Source organism: Sminthopsis crassicaudata, chromosome 3, assembly GCF_048593235.1.
Source record: "Sminthopsis crassicaudata isolate SCR6 chromosome 3, ASM4859323v1, whole genome shotgun sequence".
NCBI lineage: Eukaryota > Metazoa > Chordata > Mammalia > Dasyuromorphia > Dasyuridae > Sminthopsis > Sminthopsis crassicaudata.
The window spans coordinates 555647296-555672251 of record NC_133619.1 but is presented as its reverse complement, the minus strand read 5'-3'; the positions used below and the strand labels follow the sequence as shown (position 1 = coordinate 555672251).

Here is a 24956-nt window from a genome sequence, read left to right as displayed (position 1 = left end):
CTGTTGTTTTTTCTTCTTTTCTTTATATTGATCATTGAAAAAACCCTTTTATCTCTGATTAGTATTCTGTGGAATTCTGCATTCAGTTCTCTTTCCTTCTTTTTCCATTCCCTTTCTCTTTTTCCTCAGCCTCATTAGACAATGATTTTTTCTCTTTTTTTTTTTTTTTGGATTGTCTTTTGCTGCTGCTTCCAATACAATATTGTGAATGTTTGTCCATTGTTCTTTAGATATTCTATATACCAGATCTAATTATTTTAAGTCTTTTCATCACCTCCACTTCATGTTCATAAAGAATGTTATTTAAATCATACCTATATGGTCTTCCCTACTTTTTAAATTTAAACCTGAATTTTGTAATAAGAATCACATCTGAGTCATTATAAGCTTTAGGTCTTATTTTAATTAACTGTACAAAGCTTCTCCATCTTTGGCTATAAAGCATATGATCAATATGATTTCAATATTGACCACCTGGTGATATCCATGTGTAGACTCGCCTCTTAGGATGTTAAAAAAAAGTGTTTGCTTCAATGAATTATTTTGACAAAATTTTATTAGTTTCTATCCTGCTGAATTTTCTACTCTAAAGCCAAAGTTGGCTGTTATTCCAATTATCTTTTGATTTCCTAAGGATTCCAAAACTGTATGATGAATGTGACATCTTTTTGACACTATTTGTAGAAGTTATTGTAGATCTTCATAGAACCCATCAATTTTGGCTTCTTTTACATCAATGATTAGAGCATAGATTTGTATTACTGTGATGTTGAACAGTTTGCTTTAGATCTGAACAGATACCATTATTTAATTTTAAAGATTATAATCGAGATCATTATATACTGCAATAAAACTATACGATGATCAATTCTGATGGACATGGCTCTCTTCAACATTGAGATCATTCAAATCAATTCCAATTGTTCAGTGATGAAGAAAACCATCTATACCCAAAGAAAGGACCATAAGAGCCCAGTGTGGACCACAACATAGCATTTTCACTCTTTCTGTTGTTGTTTGCTTGCATTTTGTTTTCTTTCCCAATTCCTTTGTCCTTCTTGATCCTATTTTCTTGTGCAGCAAGATAACTGTATAAATATGTATACATATATTAGATTTAACATATATTTTAACATATTTAACATGTATTAGATTACCTGCCCTTTAGGGGAGGGGGTGAAGGGAAGGAGGGAATAATTTGGAACAGAAGGCTTTGCAAGGGTCAGTGTTGAAAAATTACCCATGCATATGTTTTGTAAATAAAAAAGCTTTAATTAAAAAAGAAAATAAAAAGCTTTTTAAAAATTAATAAAAAAGTTAAAAAGAAAAAAGATTATAACATAGTATTGCTTTTCTCACCCTTTTATGAATATGAGGGCTTACTCCATTTCTTCTGAAGGATTCTTCCTATTCCTTGATCATTAGAATTAAACTTATCCCTTCCTGTCTGTTTAAAGGTCACTGACATTTTACTTTCCATGTCCTGTTTGATTTGTCTAGCTTACTTTGGTTCATAATTCTTACATTCTAGGTTCATATGCATTAGATTTTCCTTTTGTAACCAGATTGAGATCTGTAACCAGAAGCAATTGAACTTCCTTTTGACGTTGATCCAGCCATTTTGTTCTTTCTGGAGCTACTTGTAATTGCTTACTGCTTTTCCCCAATAGTACATTGGGCATCTTTTGACCTGAGGGGCTTATCTTTGATCGTTTTAGTATTGCCTATGATGTTTTCTTGTCAATGGTACCAGAGTAGTTTTCCATTTCCTCTTCCAATGGATCACTTTTTGTCAAAACTCTCCACTATGACCTCTTCTTCTGAGTAGCCTTACATGGTATAGCTCGGTTTCATTGAGTTACACAAACTTCTCCATCATGACAAAGCAGTGATCTAGGACTAGAAAGTGGAAGTGGTGATCCTTCCTGTTCTTTGACTATCCATGAAAATCTCCTTAAATGATTCTTCAATAGCAAGGCCCTTCAATTCTTAGGCTCATTCTGAAGTCCCAGTTTCTATTGTATCCCAAGGCTAAAGCTCTGAATTTGCACAACAGGGATGATTATATTTTTAAAAGAATACTATCTTTTTCTGGCACCTGGTGTGATATCTCATTCATAATTCTTAGTTTTTCTCTCACAGGGTTTTGAGGACTGATAATGAGATAGTGAGATTCTATCATGTCCTGGCTTGCCTTCCACCCAACTTAAGGTCTTAGAAATTCCTTTTTCTTGTGAACTTTTTACAATAAATTTCTAGGAAATAGGAAGAATTGTCCTTATATCCATTATTATTTATATTCATTGATATATTTTGTATAGAGTTGATTGTTTCTTTTTTTTAATTCAGTAAGTTGATTGGATTCAGAATTCCCTTCTTATGGGAGTAACAGCCACTCATCTGATCTTCTACACTTCTAGAGGACCCTTCTTTTATATCATTTTGTTATTATTTTCCCTTTCTCTTTGCTACTTTTATTTCCCATCAACATTTTACTCAAATATCTAGAAAAATAAGTGCTTGGCAGAGCATATTATCACAATAACAAGTCTAACCCCTTTCCTTCCTTTTAGTATATTTAGATTAAACAAATACTTGTATCTAGAATGGCATTGCAGTTCCAATAACTCATTCCACTCAGAGGTAGTAAAGCACTAAAAAAAAGATAATCTTTCCCTCCTACTCTAGTATCATACATCTTGGTTTCTTGCTTGCTTCAGAAATTTTAACTTGTGACCTCTTTGTGTTTTAAGAAGGAAGAATTGTGCCACCTAGTTCTCAAAGGACACACTGCTAGGGTGCAGTTCAATTTTTTAAGAAATGCATGTTGGTAGTGCTAGGTGGTGCAGTGTCTAGAGCACCATTCTGAAGTCAGGAGGACCTGAGTTCAGATCTGCCTTCAGACACTTAACACTTCCTAGCTGTGTGACCCTGGGCAAGTCACTTAACCTCAACTGCCTCAGCCAAGAAAAGAAAGAAAGAAATGTTTATTGGTGATAGTCTCTTCATTGCTGGTTTTCCTTTGGCTTCTATCATAAAAGATGAGGAATAACAGTGGGTAGAAAGCTGTTGTTGAAGCCAGGAAGATCTGCATTCAAATCTTTTCTCTAATACAATACATAATGAAGGTAAACTTGGGAAAAATCATTTACTTTCCCACAATTCTGGAGGAAATAGTGCTGACCTGTAATAATTGAGGGAATTTCTTTTCTCTTAAAATTTTCCCCAAATGATCAAACATTATTTTTTTCTTTGTCTATCCTCTCTTGACTCAACAGAAAACAAAACAAAACAAAAATGGAAAACCACTATATATAATAATAATAATAATTAGCATTTACATAGAGCTTTAAGTTTTGCAAAGAACATTACAAATATTGTCTCATTTGATCTTCATAGCAGTCCTAGGAGGTAGATATAATATTTTATAGAAGAGGAGCCTGAGTAATTATAGGATTTGGTCTATGTGCTTTTATTTTAAGTGATTAGGAATTATACAGTTAGTAAGTGTATGAAATAGGATTTGAACTCAATCTTTGCCCACTTCAAGCCACTCTGCCACCTAGTTGCTTCATGTATTATATAAGTTCAATGTATAGAGCACTGGATTGGGAACCAGGAAGACTAGTTTTCTTGAATTCAAATATGACTTCAGACTCTTAGCTCTGTGATACTGGGTAAGTCACAACACTTTTTTGTCAGTTTCCTCATCTGTAAAATAACTGGAGAAGGAAATGGTAAACTAGTATATTTGCCGAAAAAATCAGATTCACAGAGAATTGCACATGACTGCATCATAAGAATCATCACCGATAAGAACATGAATTCCAATGAAATCATAGTCCCTACGCCTCTTCTTTCTAGCATATTGTAGTAGAAAGAGTTCTGAACTGTGATTCAGAGGACTTGAATTTAAATCTTAACTGTGATACTACCTGTGATATGTTGGAAAAGTCATTTTCCTCAACTTTAAAAATGAAGTGTTGGACTAGATGACCTTTAAGGTCTCTTTCAGCTCTAGATCTCTAATGCTATGAGTAGAAAATTAACTATAATAATAATGATTGACACCCAAAACATTTTCAGATTCACAAAGCACATTAGATACTTTGACTCATTTGAGCTTCACAATAACCCCATGAGTTATCATGGGTATTATTATTTTCATTTTAACAGTGATGTAAAAAAGACCCAAAGAAGTTAAGGAACTTGTACTTTTAAGTGCTAGATATAGGACTCAACCGTAATTCTTTTTTTTTTTTAAACTCTGGTAAATTTATTTATTTTTAATATACATTTCTTTATGAGTCATGTTGGGAAAGAAAAATAAAAGCAAAAAGGAAAAAAATACAAGGGAGACATAAAAAAACAGAAAAAAGAAGTTAACATAGCATGTGTTGATTTACATTAAGTCTCCTTAGTTCTTTCTCTGGTTGAAGATGACATTTTCTGTCCAAAGATTATTGGGATTGCTTTGGGATCATTGAACCACTGAGAACAGGTCTTTCATAGTTGATCATTCATACTTGCTGTTATTATGTACAGTGTATTCCTGGTTCTGCTTGTTTCTCTCAGCCTCAGTTCATGTAAATCTTTCCAGGACTTTCTAAAATCAGCTTGTTCATAATTTTTATAGAACAATAATATTCCAATACCTTCATATATCACAGCTTGTTCAGCCATTCTCCAATTGAAGGGCTTTCGCTCCTTTTCCAATTCTTTGCTACCACAAAAAGAGCTGGTACAAACAATTTTGCAATGCGGGTCTTTTTTCTTCCTTTGTGATTTCTGTAGGATTCAGACCCAGTAATGGGTTTTATAGTTTTATAGTCCTCTAGTCATTGTTCCAGATTGTTCTCAGAATGGTTAGATCAGTTCACAACTCCACCAACAATACTTAGTGTCCCAGTTTTACCATATCCCTTCCAACATTTATCATTATGTTTTCCTGTCATTTTAGCCAATCTGAGAATTTTTAGGTGGTATCTCAGAGTTATTTTAATTTGCATTTCTCTAATCAATAGTGCTTTAGAGTATTTTTTCATATAACTATAGATGACTTTAATTTTGTCATCTGAAAATTTTCTGTTCCTATCCTTTATCATTTGGGGAATGACTTGCATTCTTACTAATTTGACAGTTCTTTATATATTTTAGAAATGAGACCTTTAGAATTTATGACCAGAAGAGAACTAGAAATCATTATCGATCACAAAATAGAAAATTTTGATTACATCAAACTAAAAAGTTTCTGTACAAATAATACTAATGCAAACAAGATTAGAAAGGAAGTAACAAATTGGGAAAATATTTTTACAGTTAAAGGTTCTGATAAAAGTCTCATTTCCAAAATATATAGAGAATTGACCCTAATTTATAAGAAATCAAACCATTCTCCAATCAATAAATGGTCAAAGGATATGAACAGACAATTCTCAGATCATGAAATTGAAATTATATGCATTCATATGAAAGAGTGTTCCAAATCACTATTGATCAGAGAAATGCAAATTAAGACAATGCTGAGATACCATTACACACCTGTCAGATTTGCTAAGATGACAGGAACAAATAATGATGAATGTTAGAGGGGCGGTGGGAAAACTGGGACACTGATGCATTGTTGGTGGAGCTGTGAAAGAATCCAGCCATTCTGGAGAGCAATCTGGAATTATGCCCAGCAAGTTATCAAAATGTGCATACCCTTTGATGCAGCATTGCTGCTATTGGGCTTATATCCCAAAGAAATACTAAAGAGGGGAAAGGGACCTGTATGTGCCAAAATGTTTGTGGCAGCTCTTTTCATAGTGGCTAGAAATTGGAAGATGAATGGATGTCCATCAATTGGAGAATGGTTGGGTAAATTATGGTATATGAAGGTTATGGAATATTATTGCTCTGTAAGAAATGACCAGCAGGAGGAATACAGAGAGGCTTGGAGAGACTTAAATCAACTGTTGCTGAGTGAAATGAATAGAACCAGAAGATCGCTGTACACTTCAATGCTGTATGAAGATATATTCTGATAGAAGTGGATATCTTCAACATAAAGAAGATCCAACTCACTTCCAGGTGATCAATGATGGACAGAAACAACTACACCCAGAGAAGGAACACTAGGAAATGAATGTAAATTGTTAGCACTACTGTCTATCTACCCAGGTTACCTATACCGTCAGAATCTAATACTTAATGTGCAACAAGAAAATTGGATTTACACACATATATTATATCTAAGTTATACTGTAACACATATAAAATGTATGGTATTGCCTGTCATCTAGGGGAGGGAGTAGAGGAAGGAAGGGGAAAATTCGGAAAAATGAATACAAGGGATAATGTTATAAAAAATTACTCATGCATATATATGGTCATAAAAATTATAATTATAAAATTAAAACAAAAACAAAAACAAAAACAAACAAACAGAAAAAAACAAAGTTGAAAGTCAGGTTTGGTCCCTTTAAGTTGGGCTTTCAAAGGATCCACAGCTAGTGACTAGTTTTCTGCATGTATAAATGAGGTCCATTTTGGCTGTGCATTTAATAAACACATTTCTTATCCCTAAAAAAAAAAAAAGAAAGAAATGAGACCTTTATCAGAAACACTGGTTGTAATTTTCCCCTAGCTTTGTACTTCCCTTTTAATTTTGGTTCTGTTGGTTTCGTTTGTGCAAAATCTTTTTTAATTTAGTGTAATCAAAGTTGTCCATTTTGCCTTTCACAATGTTCTCTAATTCTTCTTTGGTCATAAATTCCTCCCTTCTCCAAAGATCTGATAGATAAATTATCACTTGTTCTCCCAATTTGCTTATGGCATCATCCTTTATGCTCAAATCATGTACCCATTTTGACCTTCTTTTGGTATGGGTCAATCCCAATTTTTTCTGACTTCAAACCTAGCATTCTTTTTTTTTTTTTTCTTATGTCATGTCAATCTCCATAGAATTTTATCTTGTTTTGAAGGTTTGAAAGTTTTCTCTCCTGTTTAGTCTGCTGTTCATTTTAAAAGTTAATTTTGTTTTCCTCACCCAAATGGCTAGATTTGGAGTTAGGAAGTCCTGTCTCAAACCTCAAGTCAAGAAATTATTCCTTTGCTTCTTTCAAGTCTCAACTCCTGCTCCTTATTTGTAGTGCCTTCCCTTTGTGACAACTTTTCATCTACCACAAATCTACTTGCCTACCTACATAATACATTTGTGAATAATTTAATACTTAATAAATATTTGTTGGATTGAATTGAATTTAAAATGGAAAGAAGACCCTTCCAGCATAAGAAGAGAGAATGAGCTACACAAATAATTCTAAATTTTAAGTATGATATAAGTACCATATGAGCCTCATGGGAATTTGGAGGACTGAGGAGTTGAGTTTTTCTACTTCTAGAGATCTATGATATTAATCTTCCTTCATGGTCATCTGCCATTGTGTACCTTTGACAAAAAATAAAAATAAAAACCAATTCACATTTTTTAGGATTAAGGTTTATATCTTTCATATACTGTTTTTCAGTGAAGCTGGAGATATACATTTAATTATTTGCCTTTGAAAGATGAAAAAAAAAACCTAAGCCCAGGTGTGCAAATTGATTTGTGAAAGATCATTAAGATCTATTAAGTGTTGGAACCAGGATTCAAGCCTGTATTTCCAGACTCTGGTCCAGATGTTACTTCCTCTATCCTAGATTGCCTTAAACACATCTTCTAAAGATCGTCCCTGCCTTTTCTGGTTCGCTTTGAATAGAAATTGAGTCACTTGTTCTCTCTTGTGTCCCAGTTTTACCCATTTTGATGACTAATCTGTGACCCACATCTACTAGGCTATCTATGTAAACAACAAGTGTACAAATTTCACATTACTTGATGATTCTCTGGTGTTTGGTGACAAGATGTTACAATTCCTTAGAGAGGATATGTCTGCAGAAAAATAAAACATGCTTTTGGGACTCAATTCATTTCCTATTGCTAAGCTTAAACCTAGAGGAAGTAATTTCCATCATCTCTGCAGTGAGGAAGACAAGAAAAGATGGTCTTTGGTATAGACAGTGATGGCTGCGAAATGATGTAATGGAATGATGACAATTTAGAATCATGGGACTTCAAACAAATCCTAGTCTCTCATTTACTATATTTTTGGTCTTTGCCAGGTCATTTCTTTTCTGACTTCTACTCTCTGTTCAGTAATAGTTCTATTTCTACCTAATTGGGTGTTTTCTGTCTCCTTTGCAAGATTTTCACAAAATTCTCCTCTCCTCTTGGTGATATCTTCATTTATCATGTATTCAGCAACCACTTCTATGTTTTCAAATGTATATCTCTCCTCTTGATCTTCAATCTTCCCTCTCTACCTATTGTACATTCACACAAAAATGTTCCACAGGCTTCCTAGACTCTACTTTTCATCTGTGTGACTTTGAACAAGTTTCTTAATATTTGTTATCCTCAGTTACTGTCTCTGTAAAATTCAGAGATTAGGGTAGACAACCTCTGAGGTCCCTTGTAGACTAACATTGTGATCTGGGGTCTTCTGTTTTTTTATCTTTCCCCCCTAAATACAACCTTTTTCTTTCATGTTTCTGATGATTACATTATCATTCTTTCTCCATCTCAGTCTTTCTTGAGGCTTATGTCACTCACAGCATCCATATGCAGTTATTATCTTCTTTATTATTCCTTCATCTATCCCATTTGTTTCATTTTCTTTACTAATAACACAATTTTTCTAGATCAGGCTTATTGGGTATCTATCTGCCAAGGGAGGGACAGGAACTTTATGAGAAAACCACAAAACACGTTCCACACAAAGTCAGATCTAAGCAACTGGAAAAATACCAAGTGCTTTTGGATAGGTCAAGTGAATATAATAAAGATGACAATACTACCAAAACCGATCTGTTTTTTTTTTTGGTGCTATACCAATCAAACTCCCAAGAAACTATTTTACTGACCTAGAAAAAATAAGAAAATTCATCTGGAAGAACAAAAAGTCAAGAATTTCAAGGGAATTAATGAAAAGAAATGCAAATCAAGATGGCTTAGCTGTACCTGATCTAAAACTGTATTATAAAGTAGTGGTTATCAAAACCATTTGGTATTGGCTAAGAAATAGAGAAGTTGATCAGTGGAATAGGTTAGATTCATCGAACAAAATAGTCAATGACTATAACAATCTAGTGTTTGTCAAACCCAAAGACCCTAGCTTTGGGGATAAGAACTGACAAAAACTGCTGGGAAAATTGGAAACTAGTATGTCAGAGACTAGGCATTGACTCACACTTAACATCATATACCAAGATAAGGTCAAAATGGGTTGATGATCTACACATAAAGAAAGATATTATAAACAAATAGAAGAACATAGAATAGTTTACCTCTTAGATCTATGGAAGAGGAAGGAATTTGTGACTAAAGAAGAACTAGATATTATTATTTATCACAAAATAAATAATTTTGATTATATTAATTAAAAAAAACTTTTATACAAAGAAAACTAATGCAGACAAGTTTAGAAAGGAAGCAATAAACTGGGAAAACATTTTTACATTCAAAGGTTCTGATAAAGGCCTCATTTCTAAAATATATAGAGAATTGGCTCAAATTTATAATAGTTCAAGCCATTCTCCAATTGATAAATGGTCAGAAGAAACAGATAATTTTCATATGAAGAAATTGAAACTATTTCTAGTCATATGAAAAGATGCTTCAAGTCACTATTGATTGGATAAATGCAAATTAAGACAACTCTGAGATACCACTACACACTTCTCAGATTGGCTAACATTATAAGAAACGATAATGGCCAATATTGGAGGGGATGTGGGAAAACTTGACACTGATACATTTTTGGTGGAATTGTGAGTGGATCCAACCATTCTGGAGAGCAATTTGGAACTATTCTCAAAAAGTTATCCAATTGTGAATATCCTTTGACCCAGCAGCGTTTCTCCTGGACTTATTTCCCAAAGAGAACTTAAAGGAGGGAAAGGGACCCCATATGTGCAAGAATGTTTGTGGCAGCCCTCTTTGTAGTGGCAAGAAAGGGAAACTAGTGGATGTCCATCAATTGGAGAATGGCTGAATAAATTATGGTATATTAATGTTATGGGATATTTTTGTTCTGTAAGAAACAATCAGCAGGATGATTTCAGAAAGGCCTGGAATGACTTACATGAATTGATACTAAGTGAAATGAGCAGAATCAGGAGATCATTGTATACAGCAACAACAAAACTATATGACAATTGATTCTGATGGATGTGGCTCTCTTCAACAAGAGATGATTCAAACCAGTTCCAATTGTTCAGTGATGAAGAGAGCCATCTACACCCAGAGAGAGCCTTGGGAACAGAGTATGGAACACAACATAGCATTCTTACTCTCTCTGTTGTTGTTTGCTTGCATTTTGTTTTATTTTTCAGTTTTTCTTTTCCTTCCTTCCTTGATCTGATTTTTCTCATGCAGCAAGATAACTGTTTAAATATTATATATATATGTATATATATAATATTATTTAACATGTATTTTAACATATTTAACATGTATTGGACCACCTGCCAGCTAGGGGAGGGGATGAGGGGAAGGAGGGGAAAACTTGGAACAAAAGGTTTTTCAAGGGTCAGTGTTGAAAATTTTCCCATGCATATGTTTTGTAAATAAAAAGCTTTAATAAAAATGTAAATTTAAAAAATTATTCTGGGAAAACTGGAAATTACTATGGCAGAAACTAGGTATGGACCCACATACTAAGATAAGATCAAAATGGGTCCATGATTTAAGCATAAAGAACGAGATCATAAATAAATTAGAGGAACACAGGATAGTTTACTTCTCAGACTTGTGGAGAAGGAAGGAATTTGTGTCCAAAGGAGAACTAGAGATCATTATTCATCACAAAATAGAAAATTTTGATTAAATCAAATTAAAAAGCTTTTTTACAAACAAAACTAATGCAAACAAGATTAGAAGGGAAGTAACACATTGGGAAAATATTTTTACAGTTAAAGGTTCTGATAAAGGCCTCATATCCAAAATATGCAGAGAATTGACTTTATAAGAAATCAAACCATTCTCCAGCTTTGTAGTGGCTAGAAACTGGAAAATGAATGGATGTCCATCAACTGGAGAATGGTTGGGTAAATTATGATATATGAATGTTATGGAATATTATTGTTCTGTAAGAAATGACCAGCAGGATGAATATAGAGAAGCTTGGAGAGACTTACATCAACTGATGCTGAGTGAAACGAGCAGAACTAGGAGATAATTATACACTTCAACAACAATACTATATGAGGATGTATTCTGATGGAAGTCGATATCTTCATCATAGATAAGAGCTAATCCAATTCCAATTGATCAATGATGGACAGAATCAGCTACACCCAAAGAAGGAACACTGGGAAATGAGTGTAAACTGTGAGCATTCTTTGTTTTTCTCCCCAGGTTATTTTTACCTTCTGAATCCAATTCTTCCTTTGCAACAACAACTACAACAAAATTCGGTTCTGCACATATATATTGTACCTAGGATATACTATAATGTATTTAATATGTATGGGAATGCCTACCATCTAGCAGAGGGGGTGGAGGGAAGGAGGGGAAAAATTTGGAACAGAAGGGAGTACAAGGGATAATGTAAAAAATTACCTATGCATATGTACTGTCAAAAATGTTATAAATATAAAATTAATAAAAATTAAAAAAATAATATATGCTGTTTTAATAATATAATGTAATATACATATTCCTAAAAATAATATACACCTTCTACTTTACCAAGAGGTAAGGAGAAGAGTATGTATTGAAGAATGTTTATTGATATCAATATCTATATATCTATATACATCTAAACATATCTATGTGTGAGTGTATGTGTATATAAGTCTGGGACTCATTTCCATAGAGGTAAGAGAGAGATAGAGGTTCAGAGATAGAGGATAAAGTGTTAAGTATGAGGAAAAAAGGAGAAGTTTGAATGGATTGTAGAGTATGAGAGAAAAAATCAAGCCTGATATAGCTGAAGAAATAGAGGTCAGCATTCTCCAATTGATAAATGGTCAAAGGATATGAACAGACAATTCTCAGATGATAAAATTGAAACTATATCAACTCATATGAAAGAGTTCCAAATCACTACTAATCAGAGAAATGCAAATTAAGACAACTCTGAGATACCACTACCCACCTGTCAGATTGGCTAAGATGACAGGAACAAATAATGATGAATGTTGGAGGGGATGTGGGAAAACTGGAACACTAATGCGTTGTTGGTGGAGTTGTGAAAGAATCCAGCCACTCTGGAGAGCAATCTGGAATTATGCCCAAAAAGTTATCAAACTGTGCATACCCTTTGACCCAGCATTGCTGCTATTGGGCTTATATCCCAAAGAAATACTAAAGAGTGGAAAGGGACCTGTATGTGCCAAAATGTTTGTGGCAGCTCTTTTTGTAGTGGCTAGAAACTGGAAGATGAATGAAGGTCCATCAGTTGGAGAATGGTTGGGTAAATTATGGTATATGAAGGTTATGGAATATTATTGCTCTGTAAGAAATGACCAGCAGGAGGAATACAGAGAGGCTTGGAGAGACTTACATCAACTGATGCTGAGTGAAATGAATAGAACCAGAAGATCACTGTACACTTCAATGCTGTATGAAGATATATTCTGATAGAAGTGGATATCTTCAACATAAAGAACATCCAACTCACTTCCAGATGATCAATGATGGACAGAAATAACTACACCCAGAGAAGGAACACTGGGAAGCGAATGTAAATTATTAGCACTACTGTCTATCTACCCAGGTTACTTATACCTTCGGAATCTAATACTTAATGTGCAACAAGAAAATTGGATTTACACACATATATTGTATCTAGGTTATATTGTAACACATGTAAAATGTATGGGATTGCCTGTCATTGGGGGGAGGGAGTAAAAGGAGGGGAGGATAATTTGGAAAAATGAATACAAGGGATAATATTATAAAAAAAATTACTCATGCATATATACTGTGGAAAAAATTCTAAATAAATTAAAAAAAAAGAAATAGAGGTCAGGTTATATAGTTGTTTTTTTTTTATTAAAGCTTTTTTATTTTCAAAGCATATACATGGATAATTTTCAACATTCACCCTTGCAAAACCTTGTGTTTCAATTGTTCCTATCCCTCCCCTAGATGGCAAGAAATCCAATATATGTTAAACATATGCAATTCTTCTATACATATTTCCACAATTATCATGCTGCACAAGAAAAATTAGGTCAAAAAGGAAAAAAAATCAGAAAGAAAACAAAATGTAAGCAAACAACAACAGAAACAGTGAAAAATGCTATGTTATGATCCATACCCAGTTCCCACAGACCTCTTTCTGAATGTAGATGGATCTCTTCATCACTGAACAGTTGGAACTGGTCTGAATCATCTCATTGTTGGAAAGAGCCACGTCCATCAAAATTTATTGTCATATAATCTTGTTGTGTTCTATAGGGTTTAAGAGATAAACATAGAACTTTGTATTTTATCCTAAAGGAAGCCACTTAAATTGGACAAGTAGAGTTTCATGGTTAGATCTGTGCGTAAGAAAAATTGCTTTGGCAGAAATATGTAGGATGTCCTGAAATGGGGAGACATTTGAGGCAAGGAGATCAATTAGGAGGAAGTTACAATAATGTAGGTGAGAGGTAATGAGATAAAGACCTGAACTAAGGTGATGATATCTGTGTGAGAGGATTGAAGGGATCAGATTCAAGAGATGTTGTGAAGGTGGAATGTCAAGGTTTGGCAACAGATTGGTTATATATATAGTGGGGGAGGATGTGGAGTCCCGGATGATGTTGAGATTACAAATTAAAAGGACACTAAAGACTTTGATAGAAATAGATTAATTTTGGAAGAAGGAAGTTTAGGAGGAAATTAATAAGATAATCTTTGGCAACATTGGGTTTGAGATGATTCTGAAATGTATCATTTGAAATGTCCAATAAATAATTGGAGCAATTATCTATATTATCTCTGTCTGCCTGTCTTTTTTTCTCTGTGTGTGCCTTTGTCTCTGCCTCTACCCTCTGTCTCTCTATTTCTGTTGCTCTCCACCTCTCATTTCTTTCTCTCTCTTGTTCTCCCTTTTCCCCCTCCCTATGCTTTTTCCTATATCTCTCCACATACATCTACATCAATATCCATGCGTACAGCCATTTGTATCCATGTCATTCATATAGATATATTTGAATTTATTGATACATATCTATGTCTATAATATATGTATGTATATATAGCTAAGTGTATGTATATTTAAATTTACAAAGCATCTTTATAGAGAGGAAAAATAGAGAAAGAGGAACATACAGCCAAATAGAGAGACAGAAACAGAAACAGAGACAGAAAAAGAGGCACCTAGGATAAAACTTTGGGAACATCTATTATTATTTCCATAATATGATTGACAAACCAACCAAGGATATTGAGAAATAGTCAAAAAAGGAGGAGAACAGGAAGACAGTAATATCATAAGACTATCATAGAAGCTTGAAATATGTACCTGTCCCATCTTTGTCCTCTATATTAGAAATAGATATAATTTAATTTACGATAATTACAGGTTGCTTTTGGGAGACATTTGTAATTCATGAGCATCCACTCTAAAGGTTTAGAAATTATGCATTCTCTTATTCTTATTAATTTTGCCCTTTGACACTACTAAAGAGATTGGTGTTATAGAAAAAGCACCAGAGTGGTGTACAAATCACAGTGTGAACATTAAAGAGAAGTAGTCATGGGCTTGGGTTCAAATTTTATTTCCATTGTTTTCTACCTTTGTGGCTATGGATTGGTCACTTAAATTCTCTAGGTCTTCATTTTTCTCAATTACAAAATGAGGGGATAAGGAAAAGATCCTTTCCAATTCTAAATCTTATAATTATGCTCTATCTTACCACTTGTGAGCTCTATAGACTTAAGCAAATCATTACATCTTTCTGAACCTCAGCTGATGCATCTGTGAAGTAGGTATGATTATATTTACCCTGACTACCTTTCAGCATTAGTATAAGAACCAATTGAAATGATACTGTGAAAGTGCTTTAATAGTAATTCTTTGACACCTCTATGGTCTAAATGGTATTGGTAATCCCTTCATGATGCAAATTAAAACCTTTTCAAATTTTCTCTTCTTTTGTGATTCTATTCTTTTCTTATTCACAATGATTTACAAACCTTTCAAAGAGAGTTTAGTCAAAAGTGTCATGGACCTTCTAATGGGATTTTCACAAAGTGTATTTTATATATAATAATAATAATTAACATTTATATAGTGTATTAAGGTTTGCAAAGCCTAATGCATGTTTGATCTTCTTTTGATACAACAACCCTGATAGATGTATTATTATTCCCATTTTACAGATTAGTGTACTAAGATTGAATGACTTGCCTAGGATTACATAGCTAGTAACTACCTGAGGTCAAATCTAACTCAGATATTCCTGACTCCAAAGCCAATTTTCTATTCACTGTGACATCTATTTGCCCTAAAAATGCAATAATTGAGGCTATCAGTTATCTGTAACTCTTGCTACATAGCTGGTCTACCTCTATTTTTTCTATAATAAATACATCCTTTTGATTTTTTTCTTACTGTTATTATAAATCTTTATAATAGCTCTTATTTATATGAGTATAAAGGTTGAAAACACTTTCGTCACAATGGTTCTATGATGTTAGGTATTAGTTTCTCCTTGATGCACAGAGGAAGAAATTGAGACTCAGAACATCACATATCATTAAGTTCTAGGTGCTATTCCTAGAGTTAGGAATATATATGAAAGAATAGCATTATCTTTCCTTAAGAAAGTTCTGTTCTAAACTGGAAATACAATAAATAAAAGAAACTGAAAAGGGAGAAAGGGAGAAGTTGAAATGGAGGTACACAGAGAAATGGTGGAGAAAGTACAGTAGGAAGAGAGATGAGACAAGGCTGATTAAAGCACCTTTTTGAATGGAGATTCTGGGAAGAGCTATCCAACTGGAGGGAGACTGCAGGAGGGGAGCATAATTCTAATGTGTGAATTTCAAGGCTTCTTCTCAGCTCCTGACTTCCCCTTTCTTTCCAGTGATCCTGCAAAAGTGTTGCATGTAGCCTGAAATAGCCTAAATTGGGAATAATAACATCATAATTCATTCTCACCTACCATTCATTATTTTTATTTGACACAATTCTAATGCAGGAGCACCAAGTATTTTTCCACTGTTTTAAAGATGAGGGAACTGAGATCCAAAGAAATTAGGTGAGCAGGTGAAAAGAATATAGGATTTGGAGACAGAATTTCTCAGTTCAAATGGCAGCTGCACTCCCCATCACCTGTGTGTTTGACCAAGCTACTTCACAAGTGAGCTTCAGATTGAAGAATGGGGGCATATTAGAGGGAGTCTTGAGTACAAACTGGAGATGAATGTCCATAATTATATAATATAATAAGGGCGGAAGCTAGAACTTGGACTAAGCTCTAACTTCACCATGATACCTCCTCACCTGATAACTTGGACATATTATTTAAGGATTTAGAAAAACACTTTAGGTATAAAGATAGGGATATTGGGAGATAGCATGCCAGTGCATGGACTTTCCTATGCAACTTCTTTTACCTTCCCAGTGTTTTGTTAAATATAAACTAAGATTACATGCAGAAACAGAAACTTGAATGGTCATAGGAAATTGTGCTGATTGGGAAAAATGAGGTCTGTTGTTGCTCAGTCATTTCCAACCTTTGTGACATAATTTTGGGTTTTCTTGCCAGAGATAATGGAGTACTTTCCCCTTTCCTTCTCCAGCTCATTTTGTAGAAGAGGAAACTTAGGCAAATAGAGTAAAATGACTTGCCCAGGGTCACACAGCTAGCAGCTGTCTGAGGTTGGATTTGAATTTATCTTCCTGACTCAAGATTCAATGTTTTATCCATCGTACAACATACCTGCCCTGATAAAACCTCTTAAACTAGTCCTGATGACACAATTAGCTTGTTAGAGAGATAAATAGCACACAGCAGCTCATTGTCCCTTTCCCTTCTGTGTCTTGGCAAATGGTGTTGCATCCCCTGTGGATCCATGAAAACAAAGCTGTATGTAGAGTAGAAAATTATAGGATCATAGATTTAGAGTTGAAAGGTTCCTTAGATGCTTAGGCTGCTACATGGCAGATAAATATCTTGGTCAAGGTCATACTAAGCAACCCAAGTCTTATAACTCTACAACCAGCTTTCTTTTCACTTTACTGCATTGCTTATGTGTCAGGCACTATGCTAAATATTTTACAAATGAATGTGTATGAAATTGCAAGCTGTAAATCAGTAGGAGTTCAAGTGATAAAGCTTCCAGTTCCCAAGAGTGCCTCAGTATACTTTGTTGCCAGGCAAAGAACTGGTAGAGCCAGCTGGGTTGGATAATACTCTCCCCCCATTCCATTCTCAGCTTTTCTCAGCTCTTGACTTCCTCTTTCTTTCCAGTGACCCTGCAAAAGTGTTGCATGTATCTCGAAATAGCCTAAATTGGGAACAATAACATAATTCCTATGTAATAGCATTTTACAAAACATTCTCACATACCATTCATTATCTTATTTGACACAATGCTGGTGCAGAGGCAGCAAGTATTTTTGCCACTGTTTTAAAGATGAGGAGACTGAGATCCAAAGAAATTAGGTGAATAGGTGAAAAGAATATGGGATTTGAAGACAGAATTTCTAGGTTCAAATGGCAGTTCCACTCCCCATTATTTATGTAATTTTGGCCAAGTCACTTCTCATCTTAAGGCCTCCATTCAAGATTTATCTACTTTCTCCCATCCAAGCTTCATGTATGATTGACTCCATCTTTTTTTCTGGTCATATAACCTTCTCTACACTCCATCCTCCACTTAGCTGACAAAGTGATATTTCCAATGCATCTTCTTCCAATGTAATATTTTCCAATGATCTAAACATATCATGTGGGCAAAAAGGTAGGCAAAAGGTAGGCAAAGTGGGAAAAAGGAAGATTAAAAATGAGTAATGTATGGGGAATATACATTTTAGATGTCACTAAGGATGATTTGTATATAAAACATATTATTGAAGACTAAATGATTATAATATAAGCTGGTCATGAATTAAGAATGAGCAGCAACAAATGGACTGCCCAAATGGTGCATTGGTACCCTCAAGGCAATAAAAAAGAAGGCTCAAATGCAGTTCAAATGCAGATTAGAAACTTAGCTGTATAAAGCTTAGTTGTGTGAACTTGAAGTTTCATGAAGTTTCTGACTACCCCAGTTTTTTTATATGTAAAATGGAGGTGATAATATCATCTCCCAGATTATTGTGAGAATCAAATGAAATAATATTTGTAAATTACTTTGTAAACCTTAAAGCAATATATAAATATTAGCTTCATCATTATCATCATCAACAATAACAAATTCCCTTTGTCTAATTAAAAAAAATTTGCAATTCTAGATTTAGCAAGATTCTTAGTACTTGTAGAAACTGTATTTTGAAAAAGCTAATTAAGACATTTACCTTGGAGGGTGATTAGGAAGTATCCATTGACCCAGTTTATGGTCTTCAAGGAACGGAAAGGAGAAACTGATCTTGAAATCTCAGTATGTCTTCAAAATTTTCATGACTTATTTTATGACATTGATTCAGCCCTAAATTCTTTTAGTATGTTATGTAGCCTATCATAAGGATTGTGGGTAGAGGCTTCCAACATTTTCCCAAAGGTGAGCAAAACTTTTCTGGAATGAAAATATTAGCATAAGTATGAAATTCATTCACATGTGGAAGTTTTAGTAGACACTGACCCTCCCCCCCTTTTCTATTTCTAGGGCTGAGACTGGCTCTCTCCCATCTATATCCCTCTTAATTAATTATTCAGTGGTTTCTGAAAGAGAGGACCACACTCTAGGATTTTATTCAGAGATATGCTGGAACCAGCTTATACCAGTTTGTGAGAGTTGATTGTTAAAAATAGCCACACCTTGGAAATTTCAAATTATGCAAATTAGAGCTTGATATATTCTATTGTTGATTATTTAGTCTTAAGAGAATGATAGAAAAGTGTTAGTAAAAGCCAATTAAACTTAAACATTACTTTTTTCCCCCCTGAGAGGCAGTTTTAGACATTTACCAACTCACCACAGGTCCTATGACTAAGTCTGTTTCCCATTTAAACAAGTCATATAATATACCTGTAAGTCTTTAAAAATATTTCATATTGTAGGATATTATTTGTTGTTTTATACATTTATAGTTATAAATTTTGTATAAAATATATATTTTGTTTTTATATCATGTTATTTCTCCCCTAAATTTCTCATTCTCTACCTCTCAAGAGCTATCCTTTAGAAAACTTTTTTGAAAGAAAAAGAGGAAAAAGAAAAAGTAATTCAGTAAAACTAAGTAATACATCAAAAAATTTTTTTATTAATTATTTCACACTTTTTTGTGATCTTATAACCCCAATGATCCTATTCCTGAATTAATCAGAGAAGCAGCTGAAATAGTGACTTAAGAAATTATTAATAAATAAATACATCTAGTAAAATATGTAAGGTAGGAAAGAAAACCTTAGTCCTTAACTTCTTGATTACATTTTGTAGTTCATCAATATTGTGATGGTGAATGGTTCAATAATGGCTCACTTTTTATTGGTCATGTAATAGGTGTCCAGAGTAGTTGACAAAAATGAACTCCTATGCAACTGACTACAAATGTAATTCAGAAATATTTCAAAAAATAAATAAAATAGAATATAATAATAGAACTTCCATTCTTCTAAATGAATAAGACAACTAGGCAGCAAAGTAGATAGTATTTGTCTGGGAATCAGAGGACTGAAGTTCAAATTGAGCTTCAAACACTAGATGTGTACCTCTGGACAAATCATTTAATCCTTTTAGCCTCAATTTACTTATCTATAAAATGAGTTGGAGAAGAAAATGACAAACTAGTCCAGTATCTTTCCCCAGAAAATCCCAAATGGAATCTCAAAGGGACCGACAAACTGAATGAAACAAGAACAGCAGTAACAAGTGATTACGCTGTTCACAGGGATCCTTTAATATGGTTGAATGGACCAGTTTCTATTTTAGTGTGACATCACTAGTGTAGAGAATGGTAGTGGTATAAAGAGGGCAATTTGAGTAAGAACACTATTAGGACAATGTAATTAGGGGGAAAAAACAACTATTGTTTACCAAACAAGGTCTTCTGATAAAGAACCAAGAGTTGTTGGAAATATGAAGCTTTCACAGAATGGTGCCATCCTTTTTGGTTCCACAAGCTCACTATTTGTTCAATTGACTTTAGGACAGTCTTTGTTTCACCACTGATAATTAAGTGATGGTCACTGTCTTCAGTTAACAATTCACTTACTTTTTCCTTCCTGAACAAAACAGCATTAAATAAGAAAAGCTTCATCATTAAATTATTCATTAGCCATGAATACATTTATGAGACATTAGCAATACCAAATAAGATTCCACAAAAAATACATTTTGATGTGTTAGACACACTAGTATAACACTACTTTTGAAAACTTTACATTTACTTTGAATTTGCAAAAGTAAGTTAGAAATAAAATTTTTCTTTTTTTTTCTTCTTTAGCTAAAAGGTTTCAGTGGTTCAGAGGGAAATGCTTTATGTGATGAACAAAATAAAGAGAATCAGTGTTTGGAAAATCAGACTGATGACAAGAAGATAAAGGTAAAAATTGAGGTGTTTTCTTTGTTTCTATTGTTAATGGCTAAGGTTTTTTTTTTCTTTGCTGTCTTGTGCAGTAGTTTGGGAAATTGTTTTGAAAATTATTCAGTTTCATTTTCCATAATAGAATAGCTTTATATGTTTGGGGAAAGATATTTTGCTGTGATAATGTCAAGAAAACAAGTAATGTACAATGTACTTCTGTCTTTGGATTAGAATGTTATCTTCTAATGGGCCTGTGAGATCTTTAACATGTCTTTTTGTGAGTGATGGATTTTTCCATTTGGGGCTTTGTGTTTGAGTGAGTGGGAGGTTTTGTTTTTACAGTTTATTTGTTAAATGATTGCTATTTTTTTAAACACTTAATAGTATTTTATTTTTTCAATTACGTGTAAAGATAGTTTTCAACATTAATTTTTGTAAGATTTTGAGTTCCAAAATTTTCTTTTTTCTTTGCCTCTCTCTTCCCCAAGACATCAAGCAATCTAATATAGGATATATATGTACAATGATGTTAAACCTATTTTCATATTAGTCATATTGTGAAGGAAGAATCAGAACAAAAGAGAAAAAACACATGAAAACATACTTCCAATTGCATCCAGATTCTATAGTTCTTTTCTCTGGATGTGAATAACATTTTTCTAACATGAGTCTTTTGAAATTGTTCTGGATCATTATATTGCTGAGAAGAACTAAATCTATAATAAATTATTACACAGCCTGGTTGTTATTATGTACAATTTTCTGGTTCTGCTCATTTCACTTAACATCAGTTCATGTAACTCCCTCTAGATTTGTCTGAAATCAACCTGCTTCATCCTTACTCATAGAACAATACTATTTATTCTATTCCTATACCACAACTTGTTCAACTATTCCCTAATTGATTAGCATCTTCTCAATTTCTGATTTTTTTTCCACACAAAAAGAGCTGCTATAAATATTTTTTGTACATGTGGGTCCTTTTCCTTTTCTTATGATCTCTTTGGAATACACATTTAGTAGTGATATTGCTAGATCAAAGGCTATGCACTTTTGATTGTTCTTTGGGCATATCTTTAAATTGCTCTCCACAATGATTGGATCAGTTCTTAATTCTACCAACAATGCAGTAGTGTCCCAATTTTCTTCAATATTTCTTCTCCAACATTTATCCTTTTCTTCTTCTATCATATTAGCCAATCTGATAGATGTGAGGTGGTACCTCAGAGTAGTTTTAATGTGAATTTCTCTAATTGATAGTCATTTAAAGCTTTTATCATGACTGTAGATAGCTTTAATTTCTTTATATGAAAATTGTTCATAACCTTTAATTATTTATCAATTGAAGAATTGTATTATAAGTTATATAGATATTATACATACCTATTATTTATAAATTATATATATGTAATATACATATTATTTGTATATTGCATATATATACATATTATCTATATATTTAAGAAATAAGTTCTTTATTAGGAATACTGTCTGTAAAAATTATTTCCCAGCTTTCTGTTTTCTTTCTAATTTTGGTTGTACTACTTTTGTTTGAGCAAATACTTTTAGTTTACAATAATCAAAATTACCCATTTTGCATTTTATAATATTCTCTATCCTTGTTTGGTCATAAATTCTTCCCTTTTCCATAGAATTGATGGTAAATTATTCCTTGCTTCCCTAATTTGCTTATAGTATATTACCCTTATGTCTAATTTACAAACCCATTTTTACCTTCTCTTAGTATACAGTATGAGATATTGGCTTATGCCTGACTTCTGGCATACTGTTTTCCAAATTTTCTAGCAGTTTTTGTAAAATAGTAAGTTCTTATTCTAGAAACTAAAAGTCTTTCACTTTATCAAATAGTAAATGGCTATGTGAATATAGTCATTTACTACTGTGCACTGTGTACCTAACCTATTCCACTTATTTTTTGCTTCATTTCTTAACCAGTACCATATTGTTTTGATGTTGATACTTTATAACATAGTTTTAGATTTTGTACTACTACGGTTTTGCATTAAAAAAAATTCCCTTGATATTCTTGGCCATCTGTTCTTCCAGATGAATTTTGTTATTTTTTTAGCTGTATGAAATAATTTTTGGTAGTTTGGTATGGTACTGAATAAGTTAATTAATTTAGGTAAAATTGTCATTTTTATCATATCAACTTAGCCAGCCCTGAGCAAGTGATATTTTCCCCAGCTGATTAAATCTGACTTTACTTGTATGAAAAGTGTTTTGTAATTGTGTTCATATAGTTCTTGGATTCATCTTGGCAGGTAAACTCCCCGATTTTTTATATCATACACAGTTCTTTTAAATGGAGTTTCTCTTTCTATCTCTTACTGCTGGCTTTGTTAATAATATATAGATAGATAGATAGATAGATAGATAGATAGATAGATACATATATATATACATGTGTGTATGTATATATATGTATATATACATATATCAATAAGGAAATATTGATGATTTTTGTGGGTTTATTTTATATTCTGCAACTTTGCTAAATTATTAATTTTTCAAGTGGTTTTCTTTTGGTTCTCTAAATGTATTATTATATCATCTGCAAAAAGTGATAGTTTTGTCTTCTCATTGCCTATTCTAATTCCTTCAATTTCTTTTTATTCCCTTATCATTCTAGCTAATATTTTCTACTACAATATTTAATAATAGTGGTAACAATGAGCATCCTTGTTTCACACCTGATCTTATTAGGAATGCTTCTAATTTATCCTCATTACAAATAATACTTGATGATGGCTTTAGATAGATGCTGCTTATCATTTATTCCTAGGCTCTTCAGTATTTTTTAATAGGAATGGGTGCTGCATTTTTGTCAAAAAACCTTTTTTTGTATCTATTGAGATAAGTGTCTCTATTGGTTTTGTTATTGACATTATCAATTATGCTAATAGTTTTCTTGATATGTCTTAATAATGCTATGTTTTCCTCCTAAAATCCTACTTGGTCATAATATCCTTATGATAAATCTGTATGATCTATTTGCTATTATTTTATTTAAAACTGTTGCATCAACAGTCATTAGGGAAATTGATCTATAGTTTTCTTTCTTTCTTTCTTTTCTTTTTTTTTTTTTGGCTCTTCCTGGTTTAGGTATTAGTACCTTTTTGTGCCACAAAAGGAATTTGGGAGGACTGTTTAATCTATTTTTCCAAAAACGTTATATAATATTGGAATACGTTGTTCTTTAAATGTTTGGTAGGATTCATTTTTTTCTTAGGGAGTTCATTGTTGGCTTGTTAAATTTCTTTTTCCAAAATGGTGTTTTTTAAGATATTTTATTTTCTCTTCTGTTAATCTGGGAAATTAATGTTTTTGTAATAGTCATACATTTCACTTAGATTCTCCACTTAATTAACACATAGTTGGTCAAAATAGCTCCTGTTTTTTTCTTTAGTTTCTTCTTTATAGGTAGATTGTCATTTTAAAACTAAACACAACTTGGTAGGTTTCTTACAGCCCCCCAGTACACACTTTGGATTGTATTACATTTCTTTGTGATTCTTTGAATCTTGTAAGAGGTAGCTAGCCTTATTGGTTTAGTTGAATTATATGCGAGTGACCTTGAAATGGCCATGAAAAGATCAAGCCTTATGGAATATGTTCATAGAATACCATTTATAGATTTATGCTATTGTTTAAATTGTTCCATGGTATAATAAGGAAAAAAAAATCTACCCACACCAACAATGAAAAGACTGTCATTTTTGGAGTCAGAAGACCTATGTTCTAATTCTTTGTTTGCTCTTATTACCTATGGGAACTGAACAAGGCATTTAATTTCTCTGGCCATCCATTTTTTTAGTAGTAAAATGAGTAAGACAGAACAACCTCTAAGGACTCTTCTAGCTCCAGATCCAAGATTGCATAATCCTATAATGATCTTCAGGACATGGAAAAAATAAGAAACATTGGTGATTATATTTTGGAACAAGAGTCTTATTCTCAGAAAAATGAGCAGCCCAGAAGCTGATAAATTATCAACAAGAAGATACGCACACACACAGAGATCTCAATATTCTTTGTCTCAGATAATACTTAAAATTCTGCTGTACTTGCCCCTTTACTCTCATTAGAGCTTAACACTTTTTTATGATTATATATCTCTTTGTCACTCTGGGGAAGCCTATTCCTCAGAATATCATCTAAAAAGGAATAAAATAAAATATGTAGGATTACAAAGGAAGCCAGTAACACTGAAATACAGTT

General features: G+C 33.0%; 1 protein-coding gene across 10 annotated transcripts in view; it reads left to right on the top strand.

The window, feature by feature from the left end:
* Window positions 1-24956, top strand: part of DLG2 (discs large MAGUK scaffold protein 2) — a 2604243-nt gene that overhangs the window by 442518 nt on the left and 2136769 nt on the right. For all 10 annotated transcript variants that reach the window (XM_074304592.1, XM_074304594.1, XM_074304589.1 and 7 more), the window contains exon 4: window positions 20634-20732. In XM_074304592.1, coding sequence (XP_074160693.1) covers window positions 20634-20732 — 99 coding nt within the window. The remainder of the gene's footprint in view (window positions 1-20633; window positions 20733-24956) is intronic.